Source organism: Tachypleus tridentatus, chromosome 11 (genome assembly GCF_004210375.1).
Source record: "Tachypleus tridentatus isolate NWPU-2018 chromosome 11, ASM421037v1, whole genome shotgun sequence".
In the NCBI taxonomy this organism is placed as follows: Eukaryota; Metazoa; Arthropoda; class Merostomata; order Xiphosura; family Limulidae; genus Tachypleus; species Tachypleus tridentatus.
In genome coordinates, this window is record NC_134835.1 from 93,384,659 (window position 1) to 93,409,997 (window position 25,339).

General features: G+C 33.7%; 1 protein-coding gene across 10 annotated transcripts in view; it reads right to left on the reverse strand.

Moving 5' to 3' along the window:
• Positions 1–25,339, reverse strand: part of LOC143232783 (diacylglycerol kinase beta-like) — a 234,384-nt gene that overhangs the window by 41,696 nt on the left and 167,349 nt on the right. For all 10 annotated transcript variants that reach the window (XM_076468636.1, XM_076468635.1, XM_076468628.1 and 7 more), the window contains 8 exons: positions 23,712–23,909; positions 17,407–17,486; positions 14,240–14,386; positions 13,282–13,489; positions 12,138–12,275; positions 9,959–10,075; positions 9,043–9,092; positions 2,281–2,355 (listed from right to left, as the gene is read on the reverse strand). In XM_076468636.1, coding sequence (XP_076324751.1) covers positions 2,281–2,355; positions 9,043–9,092; positions 9,959–10,075; positions 12,138–12,275; positions 13,282–13,489; positions 14,240–14,386; positions 17,407–17,486; positions 23,712–23,778 — 882 coding nt within the window. In that variant the 5' untranslated portion in view covers positions 23,779–23,909. The remainder of the gene's footprint in view (positions 1–2,280; positions 2,356–9,042; positions 9,093–9,958; positions 10,076–12,137; positions 12,276–13,281; positions 13,490–14,239; positions 14,387–17,406; positions 17,487–23,711; positions 23,910–25,339) is intronic.

Here is a 25,339-nt window from a genome sequence, read left to right on the forward strand (position 1 = left end):
TCCAATTGTCTATCTTACACTGAATTTTTAATATAATTTTTTTTTTACGTTGACAATGAACTTTGCTGGAAGCTGTTGCTAATATGAACTCTATCTATTGTATTTGTTTCTGTTGTTCGGAAAACACGGACATTTATTTTATTGGTTCATAAATAAAATAGCTTTGGCTCACTAAAATTCGTGTTTGTCTCGCTTGGTTATTATATTTTTAGTTGATTAGGTGAAACATTCAACAAAAGTAAAGTATACAATCACCACTGTATGAACGTAATACACTTCTTCTTGTTCTTTAAAAACACAACGTTCTATATGAAATCAGGTGTTCTTTCTAAACACAAAGAGGAAATTTTTGTACACTATCCAAGGTTAAATACATTCTCGAACTCTACATACAATATTTATGTGTTGTTTGTTTTTTATGAACAAATTTATGCTTACAAATGTCGACACTGATCCTCGTTCTTCAGTTCTAGGAGCTCTGCATGGCCTCGTGATTAAAGCAGTAGACCCAGAATCTGTGCATCGCAAGATCGAATACCGTTATCGCACTTTTAGCTGTGAGGGCGTTATAATGTGTGGTGGATCCCATTATTCGTTGGTAAAGAGTAATCTAACGGTTGGTGGTGTTGTATATCTCTCAAGTTTATCAATTCAAAATTAGGAATAGCTAGAGCAGATAACCTTCGAGTTGCTTAGTGCAAAATTCAACAATCAAACAAACCCTAGAGGTGATTTTTATTACGGTAAAACCTGTCTAAGCAGGAAAATGCATAGATCGGAAACCTGTACAAGCCGGAAATATCAAAATTTTGCAGCATTATCTTAAGATTTCTCTTATAAAAGGCCATCCTGTGGAATAGAAAGCGAATAATAAAGCGTGGATGACAAGTGCTGTATTCGAGGATTTTTTGAATAAATTAAACAAAAGAATGGAAGAAGAAAATAGGAATATTCTATTTTTCCTAGATAATTCAACTTGTCACTCAAAAGTTCAACTTTCAAATGTTCGTTTAGTCTTTTTACCTCCATGTGCAACATCACTTTTACAGCCACTAGATAATGGAATTATACAATGTATAAAACTGAAATACAGAAAACTGATGCCTCAGTATACCATTACAAACAAGGACGACTGTAAGAGAGCATCTGAAATGACCATGAAAATTGACGTGTTAGATGCAATTGCGTTTCTAAGTCATTCAATAAAATGCGTAAAAGATAAATGCGTATTAAATTGCTTTCGAAACTGTGGATTTATTTTTGACAATGTGGAGAAGTTGTTTGTTATGACGATTCTAGTGAAATCCAAACTCTAATTGTGAAGATTGATGCAGATGATTCTGTGAACGTTGACAAGAGTGTTTTAACAGAAACTGATGAAATTGATTTAAAATCTATAATAGAATCGCAACATGGTAACAGTGTAAGAGATTCAGAAAATAAACAAAATGGAAAAGATAATGAGGAAATAGAAATTTCTACTTCATCGAAAGTGTTAAATTATATTAACGCTATCAAATTGTATGCAAAAATGAAAGAGGTAAATGAACTTCATGAAAAGGCCGTAGAATTGCGTTCTCTTTTAACCGCATTAGAAAGCCCCCAAAAAACGAAACAGTTAAAATTGGACACTTTTTTCAATAAATTTGATTAATATTTTGTGTACTTATGTATATTTTGAATGTCTATTTTAGTTCTTACTCTAATAAATATAGTATAAATAGTATGATAACTTTATTCACGAATGTTTTACTTCCCTTGAGTCAAGCGAGTATAACGCTTCGCTCAAAAATTATATATAATTAAGGAAATGTTCTCTATATCTAAGCTAGAAAACCTGCCTAAGCCGGAAATTTTACTCGGTTCTGTGCGATTCCGTCTTAGACAGGTTTTACTGTAATAAGAATTACATTATATTTACTGCGGGAGTTGGACAATGTCGGAAACAAATTAAACGTAAAATATATGAAAACATAGCACCAGAAGTATAAAGGCTGATATCAACGGTTTAAAAATAATAATTTGTGAAGTAATCGCTAAATATATAAATGATTATACCGATTAAAATAAAAAGTAATCTCGATAATCAATTATATCATTTTAATGTAGACATTCTATTTTTACTCAAACAATACTAACAATAATGTTAAGAAAAATCAGTTTCAGTTCGAAAGCATCATCTTCTAAAAATGGAATAGAGTTCTAAAATTAATGCCGGTACAACCGGTTTCAGTTTGCTAGCATTATCTTCCAAGTGTACAATAGACACTCGATACTTACCGGTTTCAACTCGCTGACATCCCATCCCAAGTATTCAGCGACTGTCATCATTTGATTTACTATGCAGTCCATTTCCTGTGGAGTAGAAGAGAAATTAGCTCTTTCAGTAAAAAACGGCATAAAACAAGGTTTATGTTTGTTCCTTTAGCCGCGGCACATCGGCTCACTGGTTAGCTCTAGAATTATTTTTAAAGTACAAACTTTTAGCTTATCCTAGTGCCATCTCTTGATCAGTTTGAGGTCTAATTGTAGTTTTCGACTCAATAGGTCAAACATCTTCGATTGCTGTATTTGATTGCGTCTAATGTCTCATGGATTAATTTACTCTAGTTCTGTCTAAAATAATTTCAGTTTGAGGATAAGCTGGAAGAGTTCCTGATGAGTGATAAAATCTTATTGGGTACACAAGTGTCTCGCGCTTGGTACTGCTCGCGCACAAAAATACAGTTAATAAAAAAGGAAAAAAAATACTGGATCTACTGTTGTACGTTTATTTTAGTACCTACGCTTATTTCTGTATAGTCTTCTTTTTGCATGTGACGTATATTCTTGACTATGTATTGCGCAAGTCCCGCCTGTTTTTGAAATTTGTAGTAGGTTCTTGAGCGTAAGAATGTTCTAGAGTCTAGCGTGATTGGTATATAATAACTGACGAGCCGAGAGACAAAGATTATTATTATTACTGGTCAGCTACAGTCAGTGTGCTATATGTCTCGGAAGCTACAATTGTGATTAACGCCTATTGATCGGAAAACTACAGAATTTGACCAGAAACGTTTCAGATTTCGAACATTAAAAACCGTTCAACTTCAGCCAAGTCACTAGAGACATTAGTATTTCTACGAGGAGTTTAAATATCTCCTTCTGTGAAAAAGGTCAGCGGTGCGAGGCCAATCAAACTAACTTAAGCTAGGTGTGACAATATTAATCAGAATTAATCTGCTCATCGTGAACTTGTATCGTCAATAAAATATTCACTTTTAGACTGGATACAAGACTTAGTATTGTATTGTTTGTTTGTTTTTTGAATTTCGCACAAAGCTACTAGAGGGCTATCTGTGCTATCACCTGTTGTATATAACTTATTTGTAATAACCATTATTATAAATCGTATCGTTTTTATGTTTGTATGTTAAAATATATTTGTCTTAAATATTTGATACACATTAAGAGTTAACTAATTTCTAAATTCAAATTCATATTCCCGGTTATTTGAAATAATAATACGTAATATACTCTTCAAAAAAAGAAACGCAAAAGGGATATTTTTGCTATTTTAAAGAGAAATATATGTAATAACGTTACAAGCTCAGAGTATGTGATGTTACACGTGTTAAGACACTGATTGTCAGACCAAAATGACAATAAAAGTTGTGCACTTTGAAAACGGAGGAAAACATCGGATTTTTCGCCAAAACGCATGCGTGTCTAATAAATTTGTTTGAGAGATCTGCATGTTCTGCAAGTGCAACATGTGCAAAATCCCTATAAAAGTGACGGGTTCTCGGTTTCCATAGCTCAGTGTTAAGCCACCGACACGCAATACAGTTACGCCAAGACTGACTGAAGCACAACGCAACAACGCCATTGTTCGATTGGAAGCAGGCGAATCTCGATCAGATGTTGTCAAAGCTGTGAATGTCCACCCAAGCACCATCACAAGGCTATGGAATCGTCACCAACAACATGAATCAACTCGTGACCGTCCACGATCTGGCAGACCTCGTGTGACCACGCCCGCACAAGATCGCTACATCCGGTTACGTCACCTTCGGGATAGGACCACCACTGCGACGTCTACATTCTCAACCATACCAGGGCTGCGTAGGATTTCCGATCAGACCGTACGCAACCGTCTACGAGATTCTTAGGCCCCATATGTAACCCATCATGGTGAACGTCAATGACGTTTTTCAACATGACAACGCCCGTCCTCACACAGCCCGACTCACCACTGTCTTCTTGAGACACCACAACATCAACGTTCTTCCCTGGCCCTCCAGATTACCAGATTTAAACCCCATCGAACATCTTTGGGACGAGATGGACCGACGTCTGCGACGGCGACAACCTCAACCGCAGACTCTACCTCAGCTTGCAGCAGCTTTGCAGGCTGAGTGGACAGCCATTCCACAGGACGTGATTCGTCATCTCATCGCTTCCATGCCAAGCAGTTATTGATGCTCACGGGGGGCATACTCGTTATTGACGTTACTCAAAAGCTTTTGAAATTTCTATTAGATCTATTCTATTAGTGTTTTATGGCTATGAAATTATTTAGGTTTGAACGAAGTTACACGAATAACTCACACATCAGAGTTGTGTGTCATGGGTCATACAGTACTATCGATTACATTAAGGCTATCAATATATAAAACCCAAGCTTTTCATCAATATCAGAGAAAAAGCGGGTTTTAAAGGGAAGAGAAGCCTCCCGAAGAGAATGTAGCGAACCCCACATTTTGCATTTATAACTTCTAAAGTATTTAATTTCAAGAATATGCAGTCACTGTTTGACTATTTTGTATTTTGATTCTATGCAACATTTTTAAATAAATTAACAGACAAGAAAATGACACTTACGTCTTTACTAAAAATGTTTTTAATTGATAACTACCTATTGTGACCTAATTTAGCATTTTTAATCCGCTTGTTTTTTTTTCCTGAGGGTCATGTACATAAATCTCTAACCCAAACTATTACACAGTATTATCGTAATTTTTATCTCATACGATTTATTCGAACATCTCATTAAAAAAGCAACAACAAATTTTTTTGATCCGTTAGCCTATTTTTTATGGTCTTTGTGCATAGATACCTTGTGCAGATGCCAGGAGAAGTAAAAGTGCGCAGTGACAGAAGCAGTCAGCACTGGACAATAAAAACTACTAGATCAATGTAACAAAGCAAAACTGGGCTTCAGAGGCTTTCTATTACATCACTGTTCATCTGCTTTCCCTCTAGTTTTACACTGATAAGTTTGAGACTGGTAGCGCAAAATTCAAAACAAACCAAACCAACTACAGGTCTTTGGTATCTACAGAAAAGCAGTACTGGAATTGGAGAAGATAGTAACAAGGAGAACTCCTGAAATCTATTCATAATCAAACGTTACTCCTTTTTAGGAGAGAATGAAACGACTTCAAATATTATAAAAACGTATTATTACACCTCAGACTTTGTCCTGTGACTAAAGTGTTAGGTCTCGTGTTTTCATCATAAGCTGTTTGCTTCAGTTGGTGAAGATAATGTTAATTACTGCAAATTATAATTTATGTAAAAATGTCGACACTTTGTAAATTACCGAAGTGCTGAGGTTATGTTCATTAAGCAGTATTAACAGCTTAATTTTTCAAACAATACTCACGTCATCTTGATAAGTTTTTAAGTTTGATTTGTTACTTGTGAGAATCTAAATGTCTCTTTAATTTGTTTTTAATGATTCGCCAGTCGAACTTGTTTCAAAGAAAAATAGCATTTATAAATGCGTAAAGAACAAATGGAACGTGCATTCTTTAAAATAGAAAATCGACTACATTTTGACAAACCACCCTCTCTAAACATTAAAAAAATTAAACTTATGTGTATTATTAGTATTAAAAAGACTAGTTTACCAACGTCTTAGGCCCGGCATGGCCGAGCGCGTTAGGCGTGCGACTCGTAATCCGAGGGTCGCGGGTTCGCATCCCAGTCGCGCTAAACATGCTCGCCCTTTCAGCCGTGGGGGCGTTATAATGTGACGGTCAATCCCACTATTCGTTGGTAAAAGAGTAGCCCAAGAGTTGGCGGTGGGTGGTGATGACTAGCTGCCTTCCCTCTAGTCTTACACTGCTAAATTAGGGACGGCTAGCACAAATAGCCCTCGAGTAGCTTTGTGCGAAATTAAAAAAAAACAAAAAAAACCAACGTCTTAACAAAACGAACGCCCTCCCTATGTCTAACACTAAGTGCAATGTCACCATACCAAACACAGTATTATAAACACAAATTTACTTGTGTCTTAACGAAACGCCCTCTTTATGCTTAACATAAAGTGCATTATAACTATATCAAACAATTAGAGAATCAATGTCATAAACATTTATTCATACACAAGTCGTTCATTATGATTTAAAAATTATACTTTTTTTTTTGTTCGGCTTGTTTCAGATATTCGAACGAAGCTACACATAGGCTATTTGTGCTAACTGTCCCAAATATTGACCCGTTAGAGTTAGACCAAAGTCAACAGCACTCTTTTCCAAGTATCGAACTACTCTAAACGAATAGCAAGATTTGACCACCACTGTGAAAAAACATCCACTGCCCTAGGTTTCGGAACGTGATTAATTTTAGTTGCTTTTTTGCGGTAACCAGAGGCAAGCCATGTATTTTTAAATACACATTACAGCACGCTAAGCATGGGTTTTGCATAAAAATACTACTTAATCAAAATTCGTATGATGGCAAGAAAATATACTAACTATACGTATTCTCTGCTAAACAGATTGAATGGCAAGTGCCATTAAAAATACTCCCATTCTTCCAAGTGATAAGCATTATATACACAGAAAACAACCACATCGTGAGAAACTTATACGTGATATTATAAGGTACACATAAAACCACATGTTGAAAAAGTGAGCCGTAATATTATAAGGTACGCAGAAGACGGCCACATGGTGAGAAACTTAGATGTGATATTATAAGGTGCATAGAAAACAATCACACATACACTGTATAGTCAAGCGGAGTATTAAAAGAGAAACCTGTTTTTTTTTAATAATAATAAAACTATGCATATTTAGGACCGAAAATTTTTATATTATGTTAATAATAAAAAATATCATATGTAGATAAGGGCTAGAATTGGAACTTTCAGGGTTTCGATACTAATTTGGTTGAGGTCGTTTTCTTCTACCTTTTGTTGCATTAATAGAACTTGCTAATACATTTTTTGACTAATTTACCCCATGTTTCGGACTCAGTTTATGAGAAATTGATAATACATCACATTCAAAACCACCATGATAAGTATTTTGAACACCTAGAACTTTTACTCTTGTGAAATAAAGGTTCCATTTTGAACTAAAACTGCAATTCTCTCTACAATCCTGAAGCTGTCGTTAGCAGTTTCGATCCGTCTATTTGGAGCAGCCAATGATCCACTGAAGAAAAAAGTTCGATAAATCGCCATTTTGACCAATGATATTGTCCAAATTTTCACAATGGGTCTTTTTTTATGCCTAGCATGAGCTTACACAATTTTAAGATACCGTGGTATTAAAATTATTCATGAACTGAAAGTGTGTATCTTAGAAAAAATATGTTAAAAATTAGTAATTGAATGTTCAAAAATTAGCATTACATAAACGAAAAACAGATAAGGGAATATAAAAGAATTATATAAAAAGTAACTGCAAAACTGTACTGAATTAATATGTAATTGCTGAACTATCGATTTTATGAGACTCACTTTGCAGATTACTATAACAAAATAGTTTCGGTTCTACGAAGAAAGCGCAACCATATAAGATCTACGTAGTGAAATATTTGATCAAATTAATTTTCCCCAAACAGCTTCAATAGAGAACTTAATGAAAGGAAGAAGTTGAAGTATTAGTGGTGAATAAAGCTCTAGAAACACATGATATAGTGAGTAGGATTGAAGTAAGATTTAAGAAAACTGGTGTTATCATTAAATACAAAATCAAAACGGTTTTATCTACCGAAGATAAAATCCTTGGTCATTTTGAATGTCTGGTTTGTTTGTTTGTTTGTCTCTGAATTTCGCGAAAAACTACACGAGAGCTATCTTCTGTAGCCGTCCCTAATTTAGCAGTGTAAGACTAGAGGGTAGGCAGCTAGTCATCACTACCCACCGTCAACTCTTAGGCTACTCTTGTATAGGGCGAGTATGTTTGGTGTGACGGAATTCAAACCCGCGACCCTCAGAGTGCCCCAACCACCTGGTCCTGCCGGTCCTTGAAAGTCTGGAGTTTTGGGTGTTGTACAATGCGTTATTTTCGTCAAAGCAATATCTTAAATGTTTCTAAAAATGTTTGAACTAAGAAATAAAATAATAAGCAAAGTGCACCATTGCGTGGCCTAGTGCCACGTAACGGATGTAAACTTCTATATAAATGTGCTGTGAGTGTGTGTTTGGGTGTGTTATAAGAGTGAAGGCCAAATTCAGTTATCACCTTAGCCCAAGAGTTGGCAATGGGTGCTTCCCTCTAATTCATTAGCTCAAAATTAAAGACGGCTAGGGCTGATAATCCTTGTGTAACTTTACGCAAATATTTGAAAAGAAAAAACCAAACGGTTCATATTCAAATACTCAAACATTTAATCAGAAAATGAATAATAATATAAAAACATCAGTAAGTATGTTATTCTTATGGTACATAATATTTCTAGCTGCGGCATTGAGGTTCATAGAAACATTGAAGTTATGGCTCCATCATTTGACCGATATGAGATCTAATTACAGCCGCCGCTATTGAGAATACTTTTTTTTTCCCATTCAAGCCACTCTCTTGCAGGAATATAAACCTTTTGATAGTTATCAAATAAAATTCGTTAAACATGTCACATAGCTGAATGAAATTTAAGTTGCGTAAAATTTATTTTGAATACACAGATAGCAATAAACGCACCACCTATACAAGTGAAACATAAGCATTTAAAAAGGTCAAATGGTAACAAATCAATAGAACTGTTAAAGTGCACGTGTGAAAGATCATAAATAATAACAAAATGTTTAAAAGAAATAAAACTTACGTTGCTATCGAGGTATCCATTACTATCAGTATCGTAAAGCCGAAACATGACTGAAAGATAAGAAGTTTTACGTAATGAATACTATCAGTACTGAAAACAGTAATTTACAAGAGCACTAACTTAAGCATAGACTTGTTTTTGCTAATTAACAGTGAAGTTCTACAGTGAAAAAACAACAACAAGAAAACAGGATAAACAATGGAACATTTTCTGATATGAATTACACTGAATTTCTCTAAGTTGGAGTTTCTCAATAAATTTAAACAGCGAATATGAATTCAATTCGACTTAGTGTCGATAGTTTATGATATACCATCGTTTAGTATTAAGTGACATAAAACAAAACTACATAATTCGTTTAACATTTAATCATTGAAATACTTTTAACGATTTTCCATTGGAGCAGACATCCTGTTTCTACACAATTAATTGTTTCATCATTCATGTTATCATTAGGGTACAAATTATTATTTTTTTCAATTCGTCTTTAAAACATTTAATTACTTCACACTGACGGCAGGAACGCATTAAAATTAGGGTCTAAAAGCCACAGTAAAAGGGAAATATTTTTATTTTTCTAAAATGCTGCATACTAAATCTAATACAAACATGGATCTAATAATTTAAAAAAAAAAACTTGTAATAAAAATGACTGCTGGACTAGACTCATAGACTCAGTTCATTTGAAATTAATAATCATAAGTTCTGAGTGTATTGAAAAAATTAAATCAACGATAAGCTGACCAGCTAGTCAGATTTCTTAGGAATAATATGGATATACTTATACAATTTCACAGTTCTACTGAAACTTTAAAATCGCTATACTTTCGCCAGACGTTTTTTCTATTCACTGGAATTTTTTTCTTTGAAAACTTCTAGTACAATCCTAAAATCCCTAATTTACAATGAGACTTACATTCAAGCTTATCTTCCGGTCTTCCAGCTTCCAATAGCGATAAGTAACATACAATGTCTTTCAAAGGAACCTGTAAAGTGTGCACGTCCACATGACTACTGGCCTTCCTTAAGTCAACTAAGAAATATAATTAAATTCGTATCAATAGAACATCTTATAGATCTAAAGAAAAACTGGATGATTTAAAGGTTGTTTAAAATACTCTATATTCTGCAGTGTTAGAATACCAGAACTAAAACTCAACCCAGAAAATAATACAGCTAATTTAATAAACCAATCTAATCCGAAGTGTGCGATGTCTTAAAACAAAACTTATAATGTAAGTAAATTTTTATGTATGAAAAGAAGTAGCTATTAAAGTTTCTTTCCTTTGTTGTGGAAATTATTGTTTTTTATTGGATGTACGGAATCAAGCTCACGACATAATAAGTTTTATAGAATTGAATATGCTAAAACAAGTCATTTCTGAGACAGCAGCTGTTGATTTAAAAAAACATGCTATTATCTTGTAATGGAACTAAATGTTATCTCATCTTTATTATAAATGATTAGTATGCACTGACACATTAGCTTTGTACCCTCCCTAGGAAATATATTTTAAGTTATAATATCAATACTACTAGATTGAGTAAGTTTATAAGATTTGGATTAGTCTTAAATGTATAAACTAAGCTAGAAATGCAGAATAAATATATATAATAAAGATATATACGAGGTCTGTTAAAAAAATACGCGGACTGTTTGAATTGCGCGGCTCCAGTTGGTTCCAGGGGAATCCGCTTGGTGTCGCTAGGTTCGCACAGATCAGCTGATTACGACGCCATTTCCCGATTGCAGATATCTTCATTTGTGTATTAGCTACGCGGTTTTAAGTGAAGTGCGATTTTTTCGTTTGGCGGATTTCAGAATAAATGACCTGAAGGAGCAACGACTTGCTGTGAAATCTTGTGTTAAACTTGGAAAATCTGCGACTGAAACTTTTGCTATGCTTAACACGGCTTACGGTGATGTTGCTATGAATCGTACGGCATGTTTCAAGTGGCATGAACGTTTTAAGGATGGTCGACAGTTCATTGAAGATGATGAGCGTCCTGGACGTCCTTCCACGTCAACTGACGACCCACACATCGACAAAATCAACACCCTGGTGCGGGCAAATCGACGTCTGACTGTCAGGGAGCTTGCTGAAGAGTGTGGGATATCAGTTGGATCTTGTTACGAGATTTTGATCGAAAAATTGAAGATGCACCGCGTTGCTGCGAAATTTGTGCCTCAGAACTCGTGCGTTTTTGGCCAAACACTCGATCACTGTTCTTCCCCACTCCCCCTACTCACCTGACCTTGCTCCTTGCGATTTTTTCTTGTTCCCCAAACTCAAAAGACCCTTGAAAGGAAGAAGATTTGAGACGATTCCCGAGATTAAGGCAAATGCGACGAAGGAGCTGGAGGACATTACAAAAGAAGCGTACCAGGACTGTTTCAACAAGTGGAAACACCGTTGGGATAAGTGTGTGCGTTGGGGAGGAGAGTACCTTGAAGGGGTCCCAGACCTGTAACTTCTAAATAAAGTACATTTTGTTTTATGACGTCAGTCCGCGTATTTTTTTAACAGCCCTCGTATTAAACATGTTAATCAGTACTGTTAATTAAATAACAATACTCGTACATTTAAGAGAGTTCTGTATTAACTTATGCAAGGTTGATAATATAATAACTTATGCTGGTTCTATAATATAAGTACCGATTCGATTCCAAATGGTAATCATTTTTCAACCTAATAAAATGTTATATTATATTTCCCAGATACCAGAACACAATTAATTGTTCAATCCAGACTTACTTCGTTGTTTATAATGGTAGTAATCAAGTCATAAATTCGAAATCGAATATTTCATATTGTGTATAAAAAACCTCAGTAATTTCTTTGACTTTATGGTAATAGAGCAAATCTTCAAAGCAATAAGCAATTAAGAATGTGTAAAATATGTGTAAGAATGGAACTTAAGAAATGACATGAGTCCTTACATGTATATGTGCGTGAGTGGGTGACTTTATACTAGTAATAATAATTCAATATTAAAATTACATCAGTGTTTCATTTAGGTCAAACGAGGTTTAAAACTTATCATAATCTCCGTAACCTTACTGAATGTTCTACAATCGGTGCTGTAAAACTCACTGTTGTGTACAAGAATAGAACTGTTGGACTTTCGCGAAGAATTTCTTGAAACCACACTCTGGTTAGGAGAGGAATCCGTTGACATCTGGTCCCCGTATTTCTGAGTTACAGTCACCATTGGGTGAACAGAAGCGCATCCTTTTGAAAAAAAAAAAAAAAAAGATACAGATATGGCGTTGAAGTTCTTGGAATGTGGTTCTTTATATTCGTGTCCTTTTTATTTTTAACTTTATGTATTCTAAGAAACATATTCTGTAGAGTCTCTATTGAGTCTGATCGATGGAAGCTTAAAAAGTACTATCAATCGGGAAATTCAAAAACAAAGAAATAACTTACTATATGCTTTAACTTTGCGTAGCGAATCTTCTGATGTCTGTATGCGCCATATTGAAAAATAAAATAAAAATGAGTTTAAAACTCTGAAGTTACAAGGTAGCTTATTTGTAGAAAAGAGGTTACGTCTTCTATCTTCCGTGACAATTTATTTTTGTTCTAATGATTGTTTTTAGTGTGCAATAGTAATTTTCTCTCTACCCGTGTAAACACAAAGGGATTGTATATCTCACTTTAACTACAGTTCAACGGCTCCGGTTCACAGTAGAGAATACTTAATGTAAAGAGAGGAGCTCCAGTTGAACTACACACTTGGATTTCTAAAATAACTAATGCTCTTGCTCGCATATTTGTTAACATTTTAGCAAACTGAGAAAACGTAATTTCAGTTGAAGTTACGTCAGTTGTTGTTAAGGAATTTCGAAGTTCAGAGACCCTTTCTGAGAGATGCCCAAAGACACATGAAATGAAAAGCCGTGTTTAAAAAAACAAAACAATTGCTGGCTAATATAATTTTGTAAGAACCCTTTAAGTGTCATGAAACGCACGAGAAAAGTTGTGAAAATAAACGAAGTATCAAAATAAGTTGCAATCATACTTATATTTTATCCAACTTGTTTAAACGAATTAAAATGTTATTAAAAGTCACAACTAACAGAAGCGTCAAGTGGAGAGGGGCAAAGAAGACTAATACCCCGTGGGCCTCCACCGAACCATACTGGGGTCCGACATTGTAGGTACCCTGTCGCTACTACCCCTTCATACATTCGCACACAAATTACGCCCTTGTGATTATGTTTTGCTTACTTACCGGATTTGCCAGTGAAACTGTCACTGTCACTGCGATGATGACCTAGGCTGTGTAGTTTTTCTGTAAGGCCGTGTATTTTTTCTGCCAAACCATGATATTTCTCATCCTTCTTTTCTGCTTGTCCATGCTTGGGTAACTCCGGTAAAGAACTACAGCCATTATGTGGTGTGAGTGGTGCACAGGCTGTTGTGGACGTCACAGCTGCCACCTACGAAATACAGGACGTGAGGGCTTCTTAACACTCATTCTGTAGAATCACAGACCAAAGGAGACACAACAATATATTGTAAGTTACAAAAATAATAGATGCACAATTAGAATCACATTAAAAATGAAACTTCTGTGTACGTTTTACTCACAAACGCATGATAAACAAAAATAAAATCAATTACTTACTATTTTGTTTGATTCACTTTCCGAGGAGCAACGTGAATTGAAAATAGAACTTTATGGCATTAACAAAGCAAGAAAACGTTTACTATAAAATGAAATATTTTTGTATAAATAAAAAATTGTAAAAGCAGGAATGATCATCTTGACTAAATTTGACCATTTATATCCCAGGTGATCACCCGATAAACAATAAGGTTTTCATAATATCAAATTATAGACCTATAAACCAGCAAATAGTCAGCAACTCTCATATCCCAGACTTAATATGTTTATACATATATATATATTAATTTGAAGAGCGTGAGTTAGTTGTCATTGGGTACGTTTATTATATTGATTTCAGAGCTGGCACAAAGTGCTTGTAATAGATGAAATACTGCTTATATGGTGTTTTCAGTAAAGTGTGATAAAGAGAAAGTAATGAAACAGATATAAGCCAAGGTTCATGATTGATAAAACGACACACTAATAGTAACTGAAGTGTTAAAAGTTGCTCTAATATTTATCGGAACGATTAAACTCACCTTTTTCTCATAAATAAAACCTAAGTTGTTTCAGTATTTACCTTAAGAAGACGACCATCAAAACTCTGGGTTGTAGCTTGGGGTGACTTTTTTAAAAACGAAAGAAAAAGACGTTTGGATAAATCTCTCGGAGTTTCGATCTCCAGGTAAGTATCCAAAAATAGCTGAAATCCTTCCAGATCAATATCCTGCAACAAAAGGAAACAATGACTGTGGTAAAGGGGATACCAAACCAAAAAATCTAAATGACGTTCTATTGTAAACTGACAAAACCTTTAATGAATTATTGTCCAAATTAATAATATAGACAGTGAAGAAAGGAGTGTTATTTGTTGAATTCCGCTGCTAAAGGTACTTGAGGGTTAGGAGCGTTGGCTTTAGAAGTGATAGACTAGAGATACGTAGATGCAGCAATTAGTCAACACTGCCCACCACTAATTCTTGCTAAAGATAGTCGAAGGTTAGGAGTGTTAGCGTAAGAAATAATAGAATAGAGACACAGCAGTTAGTCAACGCCGCCAACCACACATTTTTTACTACTCTTTACCAAGGAAAAGTGGAATTCACCATTACATTATAATTAATCCATGGCCGATAGGGCTAGCATGTTTGGAGACCAACAAATTGCGAGCCGAACGCCTAACTTCCAAACTCCGAAGAGAAGCGATTTTTTAAAAATTCTTCTGCTGTTTTACCTACGTAAAAATCTCCAGCACTTTGTATAAACACTTCAGTATATGTAACTGTCGTTATATACAAATATTCCGTGCTCGTAATATTACAAGGTGCTGTATCAACACAAAACTCCATGATGAACCGGCAGGGGGTATTTACTATTAATGCCACATTTATTTCGTCTTAAAAAATTTTCGCTGTCCTGGAAGAAACGCAGCTGGTGATTGCCTCCCACTGCTGACTTTTGGGCTATTCTAATCGAATGATGGAATATGACCGCTTCTCTAATAGTGCACCCACGGTCCGAAATTGCAGAGCTAATTTTTTGCTGAAACAGAATTCGAACCATAAACCCTCGGGAACATGACCGCCACTTTTATAGTGCACCTACAGCCCTAAATTGTAGAGCGCGTTTTTTGGGCATGCGAGCCATTAGGCACTTTCAGCCAACAAAACGATAACAAAAACTCATCGTAAGTAATTATAATGAATAAATGAGAGTTATAGGCTCACAGTAACGTGCAACTTGTAAAACGTACAAAGCAAGAATACCTATCTGAACGTGGTTTATAAAGGAATAATTTGCTGAAGTTAATTAGATATTTTACTTAGAGCCATTAAAAATCTCGACTTTTTCAGATGTGGAAATACTTAGTGTTAAATAATTTTTCTTTTTCAAATTCCGAAATCTTAAAAATAACTTTTTCTACTCTTATATACCTTATTAAAGGTAAAATTCGTGAAGGATTTCTTTTGCTTATATTCGTATTTGTCATTCAGACGAGACCTAAGACAACATTACTCATATTATGTAGTAATTGGGTTTGTCTCTCTGGCCCGGCACGACCAGGTAGGTTAGCTCTTATGAATTCTTAATTTATCTTTAAAAAACGCCCTAACCCTCCAAAGTCATTTCTCTGTCATCTTTAGCCCCTCCATTTTCAAAATCCCGAAATTGGCATTGGTTTACTTATAGAAATGACCCAACATGGCCCGTTGGTTAAAACATTCAACTTGTAATCCGAGGGTCGCGGGTTTGAATCCCGGTCACACCAAACATGCTCGTCCTTTCAGCCGTGGGGGCGTTATAATGTAACGGTCAATCCCACTATTCGTTGGTAATAGAGTAGTCAAGAGTTGGCGGTGGGTGGTGATGTCTAGCTGCCTTCCTTCTAGTCTTACACTGCTAAATTAGGGACGGCTAGCGCAGATAGCCCTCGAGTAGCTTTGTGCGAAATTAAACACAAAACAAAACAAGTTTTGTCTCTGCTAATTCATTATGGTTAAAATATGTTTGTTTGTTTTTCTTATTGGAAAGGATATGTCGATAACATGTCAACTTCATATTTTTTAGTTTACAGTGAGAAGGGAAAGCTGTAACTGTCAACTTTAATAAAATATTTAAAGAGAAGTAGTTTGTAATTTTAAGCTTCAATAGATATGATGGTAAAAGTAGCGGCCGCAAACCATGAATTTTCGTATTCACAGTCCAGTCATATATTGAAATATGTAAAATCTTTAGCTCTTAATTATTACTGATATTTTTAGGGAAAAATACTTTTTATTGAAAGTAACATCTCAAAATAATGCTTAATTAACTGTTTATTTTTTACTAAAATTATTAGTTTAAAATTTTGAATCTTATTGTATTTTGTATTCAGTTTTTAATCCAGAACCTCAAGAAACATTCACATAACAGGGGACAATGAGTAGTTTATAATACAAATATCTAAGCAAACAGAAGCCAATAATAAACATGCCAATAGCAACAAAACTAATGGTTGTTTCTTAGCTTTTCGCAGAGAGCAAAGCATATGGTGACTTTAACATTAGAGATACGAAAAGCATAAATTTGATTAAGAATGCAAATTATTCGGTAGCTATGTCTCCAGTTAATTGTTAAAATTTTAATGATAAAAGTATATTAATATGAGAAGCGAGCTCATTGTATATTTACAAAATTGCATTCTACTCATTTCTGGTTCAGCTAAGAGCTACTTCCTTTTCAGTCATTCCATTAATTTATATGTACATTGGTTTTAGTTCGACTCTTTACCACTTTCACGCTAAATTATGTGTTAAATAATAAGTTTTTTGTTGTGATTGAAGTAAGCGGTTGAATATTGAGAAATAAATCTTACCTTGAAATTAATTATTGCTCAAGATAACACTAAAAGTATGAGATTGTTTTCAAATAAAATATTCAGTAGTAAATGATGTTTATAGGAATCAACGTACTCCTAAAGTTATAAAAAGCCATATTTCTATTAGAGTATTGATTTACAAAGGACTGCTCTACCTGACAAGGAAATTCAGGTCTTGATAACAATGGGAAGAAGTTAATAAGCACACTTTTCAAAACCCTAATTATAATAAAAACCTAAAGTCCTAGTAAGTATCACACTAGTAATATTACCATTTAAATCGAAAGTAGCACAGCAACAGTTCTTTGTAAACAAATCAACAACACTTTAAACAAAACATTTAACTGGTTAGATTTAGAAACGTGATTTCTTTAGTTGTGCATACTTACTCCTTCAGGATTGTACTTGGATAAAGCTCCCCCTTCTTTAAACTCATATTCTAACACCTCAGTCAGCTTCTTAGAAGAAACTGTAATCGATAAAATTAAAAACAGAAAATTTTACTCGATTACTCTGTAGCTAATCAGTAACTGCAAAACTAATTTTCTAGTAAAAGAAGAACCTTATTAAGATAGGAAGCTTTATTTTATTTTCTTCAAAAATTTAACTAATCAAAATATAAATCACTTTGTGTAATTTCAATATTGACAATGTTACCATTTCCTCGGTACAAACTGTATGCAGTAACGTAGTTTTGAAATCCACCTTAACGCCTTTCATTATTACTTTCATTATCGAACTTGGAGAAGTTAAAGTTTCATCACCCCAATGAGTGTGTATGTGTGTGTGTTTGTCAGCAAGTTTTATCAAAAACGACTTAATATAATTAGCCAAAACTTGGTATACATTTGAACTATGACCTAAGTTAGAAGTGTTCTGTCTTTGAATGGCAAAGGTCATAAAAATAAAATAAAATCTCTATCTGTTAATATGAAGACCAATTTTCACGTCATTTTTGCTCCATAACTCAGTTAAATGTGGTCAAATTTTGATGGAACTTGATGGTCATATGTAGATTATTATTCCTTGTTGGCCTGTCAAAAATAGTCTATGCCCGCTCATAACGAAGGATACGGATCCACATTTTTTTTTTTTTTGAGAGCCGAATATGATCATCGCTACATAGCGGAGATGTACTTTGTACTGTGTGCCATCTGGTTTACATTTGCAATAATGAATTATATGATGACATAATTATGTCATCCTCACTCCCACTTTTCATCTTTATCAGAAACGTTTACAAAATCCAAAACGTTAACCTGTAATATGGTTAAATATTACAAAACTGTCTTAAAACAAAGCACATCTAAAATCTGAATAGAATAGATTTCGTTACCTTGTCTATACATCTATGAATACAGTTATAGAGCCAGTTAATACTTGACTACTTACGGTACACTAGTGGCACAGTGTAACTTACAACGCTATAAATCGTGTTTCGATATCCGTGGTGAGCACAGCACAGATAGCCAAATGTGTAGCTTTGTGCTTAACTACAATCAAACAAACAGACTACTTCTTTCTGAAAAGCCACCGATTAGTCAGTCACTAGTAAAACTAACTGAACTTCTTCACCAACGATAGTAGCAAAAGTAAATGAACCTATTCACTAACGACACTGGTAAGACTAACTGAACATGTTCACTGACGACAGTATATTTTAAAAATGTGACTTACTGAATGCCAGAAAATGTTACATTATTTGCTTCTTGTTGTTAAGCCTAAATCAACATCGTTGAGACGCTGGGGGAGGAGGAAGGGTGTACAAAATACATTGCCAAAAGAATAGATGGGTATAAAACTACTTAAATAACGTCCAGATATCTGTTTTACAACTGAACAATCAGTTCCCATAGGATTCTATTTTGTAATTTAAAAAGATATTAACTCTTAATGCATGTTAATCGGTTATTTTTTGTTTATATGACAGAGGATGTTTTATTGATTTCCTGTCAAAGTAACTGAGTTTGAGATGTTAAAGACTTTAGTAGCATACACGAAGATCATGTGCATAAAATAAGAAATCATGAAACTATTGTTCTTTTATGGACTGTGTTAAAATTATGTAAAAAAAGTTCAGAAGGTTGTCTAAACATATTTGTGTGTAATCAATAAAACGATCCATTAACTTGAAAGTGCTCTGGTCTGGATATTAACAATTTATTCAAACTTAAACAAATACCGATATATTTTATTTTATTAGTTTTCATCTGCTTTCTAACATTTTTCCATAAACACTGAAACGCAATCAGCTATTTATTAATTTTCATTTGCATTCTAATACATTGGTTTTAACATCGAAACACAGCTATATTTTAGCTTTTTTAGTTTTCGCTTGAATTCTAACACTTTAAGCACTGAAACACAGCCAACTATGTTTCAGCTTCATTAGTTTTCATCTGCATTCTAACTCTTGTACACAAAACTGAAACACAGCAGCTATATTCTAATTATATAGTTTCATCTTCATTCTAACACATTGATATAAAACTGTAAACCACTAGCTGCTATATTTCAGCTTACATCCATGCTTGACCCATTATCTACTGATGAAATGGCTTCACTACGCAAGCAAAAACACGACTAACATGGTTGGAAGACGCTGTACTCAGTTACTGTTGCAGTGGCTGAAATTTGTATATAAATATTCACCCATGTATTTTGTCAGTAATAGAATCTTACTACTGCAGCCAGTATAGAATGTAAAGCTGCCTTTACCATTTCTGTCTTCACAGTTCCATACATCGAGTTATAAAATTTTGATTTATAACATTTTGTATTATCTAAAACCAAAAACAAAAAAATGTAATAATAATAATACTGCGTCATGTACCGGTAGTTGGTGGAAACATAGCGTATTCTTCCCATGGGATATAAACCGGATATATATTTTATATAGTAATTACAAATTGTTACCTTAAAATGGAGCAACACGTGAAGTCAGCGGTTTGATTTACTAATTTAGCTGTTATCTCCTCTTATGTTCGGTGTATTAATGTGCTGCAACTTATACCATCATGTAGCCCTCCAGTGGCACAGTGGTAAGTCTACAGGCTTATAACGCTACAAATCGAGATTCAAAATCCTCGGTGGCCAGAACTCAGGTAGCCTGCTGTGTATATTTGGGCTTATTAACAAACAAATAAAGCCATCATTCAAATTATTCATTTGTGAATTGGCTATACTCTTTGACCGTTTGTGTATAGGAGAGACATTAAATTGAAAGATGAACTCTGTTTTATCTCGTGATTAATGTACTTATATTTTCCAAACTTAATTTATTAATTTTACCTTTTATCCAAATATTAATATATTATAATATATATTGTAGTATATTTTGTATGTATTACTATCATAATGAATGCCAGAACATTAGTTACAGTGATGACTTTGTTTTGTTTTTAAATATTTATTAAAATATTTGCTATTGAGTAATATTTAGTATGTTCCTTAGTGTTATAAAGCAATACTGTTGTTTTTGTTTTCAGTATTGCTAATGGTTATAAGAATGATCTTCTGTGTCCGCTGCTGCCTTTGAAACTATTTCCTTCAGTATTGAATGTACCCTGTCACAATGATGTCGTGACTCAACACGTTTTCAATTTTAGTAAGCTTTTGTGAGGAGCTGCGAGGTCACTATTAGATCATATGACTTCATGAACTGTCTACAGACCTTTCATTACACATAGAATTCGACCTTCAAAGCCGAACATATTTATAAGCTTTTCACAGGCTCTCTACTATACATGGACGTCGGCTCTCAAGACCACGTTTAGTTAAACACGTCACAGGTTCACATGCCTGTTAAAACTGCATCAGAAACTTGAAACTTGTGTGGTCAAATGGTATAGATGTAATTCCAGTTAATTCGGTCATTTCAAGTGTTGGTTTCTGGATGTGACTGGAAGCTAAGCTTGTAAACGTTATGTACGTAAGTTTTCTCTGATTTTAAATCATTTTTAGTTACATTGTTTACGACTCTTCGAAATATGCCCGAATATAGAGCAATAGCTTTTTTCGGGTCGGAGTGTTTATAGCCTTTACATATGAGGGCGTTACTCGGGATTAGACTAGGAGTGGTGTCCTAAATGCTCCGCTGTGTGAGTTTTTTCATTTCCTATGTAATGATCTTCAGCTCTACGTCATTTAACAATTGTGGAGGCATTGCATTGCTAGATGATCAGAAATTAACAATGAACTAAATATATGAGTATAAACAAATCATTCGTCGTGTCATGGTCTACATCTACAGTGAAATGTGTCATTGTATCAATATTTGTAATATGTGTACTAAAACATCTTCAAAATATAAAGGCTTTATATATTCTGCCGAAAATACAATGATTACGAAGTCTGAGTTAAGGAAAACCATGGCATCTTTAGCAGTTAATACTTTTACATTGTAGTTGGATGTAGGGTAGCAATATGGATAAAATTCACTGGCATAGAGGAACCTAATTAATCTCCTTCGGTTACATGAACGAAACGTTCCATTTAGTAATAATCAACGAATATTTGTTTTGAATTCAAATAACAATTCACCTTTTAACCTATATTTAGCACAATATAAAGTATTTGTTCAAGAAATGTTATTAAAATATTTATATCTGTATTTTGTATCTATGGCAAAACTACTAAGGTTATCTGACGCAGACCCTAATTCTGAACTAATAATCAGAAGAAAATTAGCAAGCCAGCAACAACTTACCATCATCAAAATATATTGGCAATACATTCTTTTATCTCAGTAAAAATTAATTAGAAAATTTAACTTAGTGTGAAGTGCAAACTTAATGGCAGTTCCTTTTTTGTAAGAATAATTCTAACTGAATTCAAGAACGTAATATAAAGATAGGCGAAGTATGTATGATAAAAATATCTATAAATATAGTGTGCAGTGATTTGTGTAAGATTTTGCAACCTAATAATGAAATGTAAAAATATTCTCCAGCTATTACAAACTACTACTTTCATTTCAAGTTAATGAAGGATTCACGAAACCATGAAAGTACGTCCTGTTTTCTACAACAAAGCATGTCGTTTATGGCCTTTATTTTAATTAAATGGCTTCACTTTCTGTGAACCATATTTCACTGAATATTTTTCAGTTCTGCAAAATACTCCAGTAGATGTTTTAACAATGTAAGATAATTTGAAATGTATAACACAGTACGACTCTAGCAGTAATGACAACTATATTATTAACGAAATTAATAATGAACCTTTATACAGCCTAATAAAACTCCGTATTAACCGTTGCCTAGTCAACAAAACCCATTTTACTAAGAGCCCAGACGTATACACACACATCCAAAAGATAAAACAAATATAACATTCAGCTCTTCACGTACTCGAAAACTAAAAGTGAAAGATACATGAATTGTATTCCGGGTAAGGTAATTTGTAAATGATTTTTAAGTTATCTTAGAGAGAAATTCGTGCTCGAGTTCTCGATTCTGCTATAAATTTATAGTTAGATCATTGCTAAAATAATATAATAGTAGAGTGTCATGCAACAAATGATACACTGTTCTCTATAAATTATCATTCTGACTATTATAAAAGGTTCATTTGAATTCGTAAGGCTTACATCTTGAACAAGAAATCTTGTAAGCATTAACATGTTCGTTTAACCTAATGATTTGGGAAATACTTTCATAAATTTACTTGAACAATTCTTAGGGATGTCTTGTTTTTATTATTATAGATAAGAATAGTTATTTGAAAGGAATACCGACCTCAGTAAACGTTCAGAATTACTTGTACAGTTTCATGCTTTGCTTACGTTGAGTAGATTATCATACTTTACACCGTAAAACCATATACAATCTAAATTTTTAGATAAAATTCACCAAATATGATCAGTTTCTAAAAGTATTTATATTTTATATAAAATAAATGTAGCTTAAAAGATTTATGTTGACGTAATACAAAATTAGGTGGGCTAAGAAATTATCTAAGTTACTGATAACACAAACTAATTTTTTTATGTTTAATTTAAAGGTTCATAAACTTAATTTTCATAAAACACATATAGAACACTTCGATATCGGTGATTTCAGTGGATAAAATTTGCACCTATTTTATTAAGTGAAATAGTTTTCAGTCATCACGTAAAGCGGGATACTTGATATCGTGCTATAATTGAATTACTACTTAAGAAAAAAGTGTAAATAATCTGTGATTATAACCCTCCAATAACTAGTAATTTAGGCAATTTTATTAAACGATCACAGAACTTACAATGGGAAAAATATTCTCCATTTTCCACTAAATCGGAGTTTTTATAAACAAGTACTTCATTACAACATGATAATTTCCATCACATGAAACTTAAAACATGGAAATGAAAATGGCTCCTTGATGGCTCACCCAAAAATTGGGTTTCGATATCCGCTATGGGCAGAGCGCAGATAGTTTAATGTGTAGTTTCGTGCTTAAAAACAAACAAGTAAGCAAAAAAGAATGTAACTGCAAGTGTTTAGATATTTGTCGAGTAGTATTAGTTACTTATACATACATGCTGGTATCTTATATGTTGATCATTTACAATTTCAGAGTGTAGCAACGTTACATACATAAAAATGACACAGATTGTTATTTTCGTGCATACAAGTCATGAAAAATAAACTAATACGGAAAAAACCAAATAAACATAAATATACGTTATCATCAAAATTCTAGTTTCACTTACACTGTATAAAATCTTGTAGCTGTTGAAATTCGGCAGGCGAAAGTTTTTCCCACTTTAGCGTCATCATTTGGACTGGCTCTAACAGACATCAAACAAATCGGCATAACAAATAAAGAGGGCGCTGTGACAATAGGAGCTGCCCACCCAGATTGCGGCACGAGCCAAGGCAGTTTGTAAAACAGTCTCACAAACCATCAGCTGTAGAAGAAGAACAGATGTATATAACGATGATGAGATAACAGTAAACAATGATATATAATATCAGCATATTAACAATGATCACTTATGTCCAGCGACAAAAGTGCCAGTTAATAGAGCTAGCTGTATTCATAACAGATCCTATTACTATTCTTTACTGATAAACCATTTTTATTATACAATAGCTTTACTAGAAAAGTTTTGAAGCAAATTGAACGCACACACACACACACACATACAAAGTTTAAGCTTTTCACGAAATTTATCATAGATAATAACCAATAATTTTAATCTAACAAACATTATTTAACAGACTGTTTTTGAAATATATTAATTACACTTAGAGATTCAAGGCTTTTATATATTCAGATATTTTTGTTCAAACATTACAATTTACATTTCTTACATTTCTTCATGTGTTTAGGATTTTCAGAAAAGAAAGTTTGTCCATCCAACGAAACTGTTGAGTGAGTAACTTTTTTCATTTATTTATAGTAAGTCCTGAAATATTGGCAAGCCTAAAATACATGTTTTATTCAGTTATTAAAAGCGCGTAGGATCATAAATTATATCGTTTTCAAAACTTTTATTTTATGAAGAAGGATGTGAGACGTGTTTGTTTGGCAACTAAAAGTGTCTTTTTGAACAACTTTTTCTACTTTTCATGCTACTAAATTTTGGCTCTATAAACACATAACCCAAGTCTGCAGCAATATTAAATGTTATGCCAATTATGAGAGACACTAAAGGAAAGAAATTAAACGTCGTAATAAAATTAAAAGTATGTGTGAGATGAGGGTTTAGAGCAATTAAGTGCAAGAGGTTTAATTAATACATAAGAAAACGTTTAAAGCGTATAATATCTCGAATACAATTTTCACACAATTATATGTATTTATATCTATATACATTCTTCTTGTCTCAGAGTCTAGATTTCATAACGTGTAAATATTTTTAAGTAATAAAGAAAAGCATAACATGCAAGCAACAATCTCGTAAACAAGTTAAAATTCCTGATAAGACCTGAAAGTAAAGTCATATATATATATATTAAAGGCTGTGCCCAAGCAGGTGCTTGTGGGTGTGTCAGTCCAACCTCTTTAATCGTATGTAAATATGTAGCACGTACATATAGTAAATTGTGCGAAGAATGTCGTCTGACTGTCTTGTTAAAAAGATAATAACGATATGGTTGTCATAACATCCGTAGCTGGCAGTCACTGCTAATCCAGTGACAATAATTTCTACAGCGTTAGCTGTATCCGGTATCTCAGACACCAAACTATTAAAATATCTTAGCATGAATTGTGCTTATTTTATTGTGTTTAACTTTATGGAACTTAATACAGCGGCCAGTTGTACTACAATTCAATAGACAACAGGTTGTCCTTACAATACCAACCAAATGGCAATGCAGAAGGTCAGGTTAA